The sequence below is a fragment of the Thamnophis elegans genome, chromosome Z (assembly GCF_009769535.1).
Source record: "Thamnophis elegans isolate rThaEle1 chromosome Z, rThaEle1.pri, whole genome shotgun sequence".
Taxonomy (NCBI): Eukaryota; Metazoa; Chordata; class Lepidosauria; order Squamata; family Colubridae; genus Thamnophis; species Thamnophis elegans.
Window position 1 is genome coordinate 37,378,151 of NC_045558.1, and position 6,000 is coordinate 37,384,150.

General features: G+C 34.5%; 1 protein-coding gene across 1 annotated transcript in view; it reads right to left on the reverse strand.

Annotated features, from left to right (window-relative positions):
* Positions 1-5,566, reverse strand: part of CRPPA (CDP-L-ribitol pyrophosphorylase A) — a 39,567-nt gene extending 34,001 nt beyond the window's left edge. Inside the window, exon 1 of the mRNA XM_032237600.1 lies at positions 5,159-5,566. Within this exon, the coding sequence (XP_032093491.1) occupies positions 5,159-5,367 (209 nt within the window). The 5' untranslated portion in view covers positions 5,368-5,566. The remainder of the gene's footprint in view (positions 1-5,158) is intronic.
* Between the last annotated feature and the right edge of the window lie 434 nt (positions 5,567-6,000).

Below are 6,000 nucleotides of genomic sequence, written 5' to 3' on the forward strand. Positions count from 1 at the left end.
TCTGTTCCTGAACTTCTGGTTTGCCCTTAGGGCCGGTTTTTCGCGCTCCAGAGGTTTCCTGAAGTCTCTGGAGGGTGAAAAATGGCCTCAAAAGAAGGCCGCAGTCAGCTGGTCAGAATGCGCATGCACGCTGAACAGCTGACAGGACAACACCTCACCTATAAGCATCTTATGCCGCACTTAATAACTCACACATTTGTTTACTAAGGGCTTCAGAGAGAGCGGGGGGTGGGTAGACGTCATTAAGGAAGACTTACTCACTTAACAGCTAGCCCCATTTGCGACTGCAGTAGGCAGACAACCATTATAATGGTTATAGATTGAGGACCAGCTGTTTCATTTATCAGACGTAACTCAGGTAATTTTTACAGCTACAAAGCTAATAACATTGTTTGCCAGCAGCATTTTCAGAGACACCAGAGATACTAAAACAATTAGTTAAATCTTTTAAACCTAGAAGACTTACTGTTTATTTTTATAGTTTTACCAATCAATTAATTTGAAATTTGGAAGTTAAGAAATGGAATAAAGAATGAGAAGTTCTTATATTGCCTAGATAATGGGAAAATATTTTCACTTCCATAGCAATAGTCTCAATAGGTCAAACTATGGATGAAAACTGCTTAGAATGTATGGGACTTTATTGCGCCTGTATAGAAAAGGACAATCTAAGACATCATTTTCTTGGAAATGTAATAGTTATAATACTTCTTCAAATCATATGTTTCACAATGCCCTATACTTACTATGTTTGAAATAAAATAGTGGATTATATAAATGTGACTGTGCAACAAAAGCTAAAACTTTTGAAATGATAATCTTTACTTGAACTATATTGGTAGTATATGGAATCTGACAACAGGATAACATAAATGGATTGCCCATGCTCTTACTAAAGCTAAAAGATTGATATTGCCATCATATGAATGGAGACATGATTACACTTCCTCGTTATAAGTGGATTGCTAACAGATGTAGACTTATTTAAGTTAATAAGTCAAAGACCAACTGTATTAATACTCTCCATACAAATATTATTTGTACAAAAGTATTGAGCACAATTATTTTGTTGCTATCTATTCTTCTAACAAGCTATTTTAGCCCATGATAAATAAGTGAATGAACCATTTTCCCAAGAAGGCATTTTACATAATAATATAAAGTATCCTAAAGTTGTCTGACTGAATGCAAAATTTCCATTTACATGTCCATTTCCCCCCATATAACAGTTCTATTGACAAAGAACAATAAAACAAAACTGAATAGCATAAAAAACTTTCATAAAACAGTTATGCAAACTACAAGAATTTAAAACTTGAATTGATAACAAGGTGCTTGAGAGCAAAAGTCACCGTCCATGCCTTAGTGGATGTGAAGTTTTGTTTTACTCAACTTCATTGTTTGTTTCTTTTTAAAGTCTGTTAGTTTAAAAAAATAATTGCAAAGTTAACATCCTACAAAGCAAAGAATTGACCTTAATAGAAATAGCACTTAGACTTATATACCACTTCTTAGTGCTTTGCAGCCCCATCTAAGGAGTTTATAGAGTCAGAATATTGCCCTCAACAATCTGGATTCTCAGTTTACTGACTCAGAGCATAATCTATATTTCTAACACGAACTCTGTGCTTCATATAGATCTCAGATAATAATCTTAGCAAATAAGATAGTGGGTAACTCGCTTTGCTTTCTGGTTGGTTCAGTAGGCCACTGAAATCATTTTGAGTATGCCAGAAAATGTATACTTTTAATTCCTGAAGAGTTTGTTAATTTAAAAATCTGCAGATCTCAATCTAAATTAAATGAAATTGAGCAAGTTTTAGTTCAATGAGTGCAGTGCTGGATGCAATACTAGCATAATGACTCACACTAATGCACTGCAGAAAAATAAATTATTTGTCCCAAGCCAATATTATTTCATGCTTGTTCTTTCAATTATATGCTTGGAACAAATACAAACCCATTTTGTTTTCCACAATTCCATCACACAAAATATATAAAAGATTTTAAGGGGTGAGTGGGTCCAGAACCAGGATATTTTGTTCAACATGCACAAGAAGAAACTTCATTTAGAAGTTTTTCCGTATTTCTCAATCAGGTATGATCCATTAAATGTGAAGTTCTAAACTTATCCTGTTTGTTTGTTTGTTTGTTTGTTTGTTTGTTTGTTTGTCTTCAAATCATCTATTAGTTTGGATTATCTTTAACCCGGATGGTTTTACAGAAATTTAAAAATACAACTATGACAAATTCTCAAAGTCAAAATACATAACAAACCTGAAACTTCAATTAAAGAACTGCATGGAACAACAGATGATAAAATACTACAACATTTTTACTGCAGTTGAGTGGATGATGTACATATCAAAAATATACAACAAAAAGACTTAGGGAATGTCGGATCCTATGTTTTAATGTCTTTTTTGATCTCCTGCAGGCATAAAAAGGGATTGAAAACAAAATTATAGCACAGAAATTTGGAACTCCTAACAGTATATAATTAAATGAAAATTTAATACTATAACTCTATTATAAAGAAACCAAAGGGGGGAAAATACAAGGATTACTAGTAACTTTAAAGCTAAGTACAACATAATAAATCAACATTAAATGCAATATAAATAAATATATTACTGTTAATCAATTTAATAATTTGAGACATTTCCTAATGTAATAATCAATATAAACAAATCATTGTATAATTCTGAAGTGAATTACAGTGAAACTACTTCCTGCTTCATAAAAATCCTGCCAAAAATGAATTGGTTTTCCTTTTGAGGAGATCATGCTCCAAATATAACTTTCAAAAGTAAGAGCTAAATAGAAAAAGGCTCTTATGGAGACAGATTGATTAAAAGGAAAAATATAAACAAGCAAAATATACAAATAACAAGAAGATAAAAATAAAATATATAAAATAAATAAATAATATCCTAATAAGTTGTGATGATCACCTTAACTTCTAGTTAATCAAAACCCATTCTTATCTACTCTATATGAAATTATTATTCAGTATATTGGAGCCTTCTCAAAGAACAGATGTGCAGATGTTTATGATATATCTTTGGCTAATCATTATTTATTAATTGTATGAAAATTAGTTATATGTATACTGCTCAGCATATATATTGTTCTTAATTTACACAAATGCCTTCTTCTTTTATAGAAAAGTGCATAATGTTCTTTTTGTTGTTGTTTAATGGAATTAAGGAACTTTTTTCAACTTGTTTCACAAATACATTTTAATATGAATAAAACCAATGGCGCTAAGTGCACTATTAAACTGAGTGTAAATTGACTAAATTTTAAATAGGATGTTCTTGTAAAAATAATCCAGAAAATCAACACCAGGGTTTAAATAATGTTCCCAAAGATCTAATTAAAGTAGGACCAGCAAAAAAGAGAAAAAATCAGTTCATCAATCAATCTTCATTGTAATATTATAACTAAGACTATACTAACCTAAAAACTCATCCAAAAGTAATCTAATACCAGACTAAGCCTTAGACCTCAAAGAAGTCAAATCCTAACCCTACCTTTCCCTGAATGGTTGAACAACTGATTCAAAAATTTCTTCTGTCATAAAAGATCAATTAAAACTAATGATTATGCCAAACTAAATCACTACTAATAGAGATCGTTTAATGTAAATTAATCCTCAAGAAAACCTACCTAAGATTAATTTAATATAAATGTTTTACAGTGAAGGTTATCTTAGTGTTCTGACTTTAAAATTTACCTTGACAAGGAATAATGAAGTCTATGTCAGTAATTTCTACTGACGTAACACAAATGTAGATTCACTGCTACTGAAAATTTACTCAAAAGCCTATCATTGAATTAAATGTAAGACCAGACTTTATGGGAGGCCATCATAAGCGAAACTGCATTCTAATGACAATTCAATTTTTGTACCCTAAAAGTTATATAAACATATCACTCTCACATAAAATAAAGACGAACACTATATGGATATATAAAAACTAATTCTAAAGCTAATTATTGAAACCAATGTAACCAGAACTGAAGGAAACCTAGCTCGAATTATACCAATAAAAATAATTACCCTGGCAGTTACCCAACACAATAAATTAAACAATATATTCTAAAATTACTCCAAATGTCGCAAGATTCGTTTTTCTCATCATGTACATGTATACATCCGAATTAGACTCTGTTGTTTCTCCATGTCATATATGTGGGTATGTGCATAATTTTGTAATTATTATTTATTTTGTCATGTTTGTGTAGTGTATATTGGAGTTGGTGACCCTTTGACAGCTGTATGCAACTAAATTTCATTTTAATGTATGCCAATTAGTGTACTTTCAAAGTAACAATAAAGTTAGTCTAAGTCTAACATCAAACTACACAGCTCAAGTAACCTTACCATTAAACATATGTCAAGAGATGTATATCCCTAGATTTTAAAATACTACATATTATCATTTTGTAGAATTGCCATCTCTGCTTTATTGATACAAATTTGAATGTAGGTGATCTTTAAAAGACCATTCAGGATCCAGAATACAACAGTGCATATGATGAAGATCATACATCAATTCATGGGGATTGCTGCGCTGTTCTGGGAGTTGTCGTCCAGACATTGTTACCAAGTTTGAGAAACACTGATGTGGTTAATGCACCAAGTCAGAAACCAAAGACTTTGTGAGTTCTTAGGCACAAAGGGAACTGAATGACCTTAGGCTACTCACTATCTTTCAGTCCTAGGAAGGAAGCAACATTGACTAGAAAGCATACAGAGGGAGGGGAAGATAATGAATATGAATACATCCAAATCGTTCCATGAATCTTATTACACAGAAAGCACACATCCTCACTTTAAATACATCATGAGAAGTTCAGAACTGCACATGAGAAGTTCCATCTTTAACCTTTTCCTTAGCCATGCTTCCACCGTGCTAAGCAGCAGCCTCCCAAACCCTCCAAGTCTGGGCCAAGCTGCTCTTAGTGCTATCATGAGCTTTGTAAAACTCGCTATGCACAGCTCCGCTTTGCGCGCATGCGTAGAACGGAACAGCCCTTTGAAGCACCTGGCCCGTTACGCATCTTTTCCCCTCTTAAGCACATGGGAATGGGATGCTGAGTGACACAGGTGTGTTTGGGACGGAAGGATGCAGCAACAATATAGCTTTACCTTTCTATCGCCCGCACGGTATAGCTAATGAGCGGCCTTCCCAGCATGGGGCAAAACTGCTTCGGGGTGCTGCCACCCAGCCTTTCCCCGCTTCCTCCGGCAGGTAGAACTGCTGCTACCGATACTGGCGGCGATCGCCGGCAGGGTCCGGTCTCAAATGCCTCTTCTAAGTCATCGGCTTTCCCGACTCCAGCCCCCGGCGGCTCCATTACGTGCTTACCCCTCAAAAACGACTCGCAGCAGGCTACGCTCAATTGCTTTGCCTTGGATTTGAAAACTGTGAGTCGCAAGAGTGCCCCGTTTTAATCACTCCATATTGTCATGGGACAATTGATTTTAGTCTCCATTTTTAAATCGTTTCTTTAAAGCTTTGCTGGCCCTTTAAAGGACCTTTCGGAAGTGGAAGAGAAGCCGAAGAACGGGCGGAAGAGAAGGGGGGGGAAGCTGTTTTACCTACTGCGCACGCGTTGCGCTTCTTACTCAGCTGGAAAGCCATTGATTGGAGAAGCAAAAGCTTCTAGTCTCGTTGCTGGGTTCAGGCTGTGCCCGCTGTTTGGATTGCGATGTACCTTTCAAATGTTTTTATTCATGCATATATGGTGTGTTGACTTTAAAAAAGGCTTTTATAAACCCAACAGGTTCAGAGAGATTCCCATTCTCGCCTTTTGTCACAGAAACTTATCTTAAATATTAACTTGTATTCTCTGCCATAAAATATACATAAAACTATGTTTTCTATGAATATAGACTGTCGTAGATGCAAGTAATCTACACTATGGGGCATATATTTAGTATTTATTCTTCTGTGAATACTTGATAACCTCTAGAAAGGTTAAGAATGC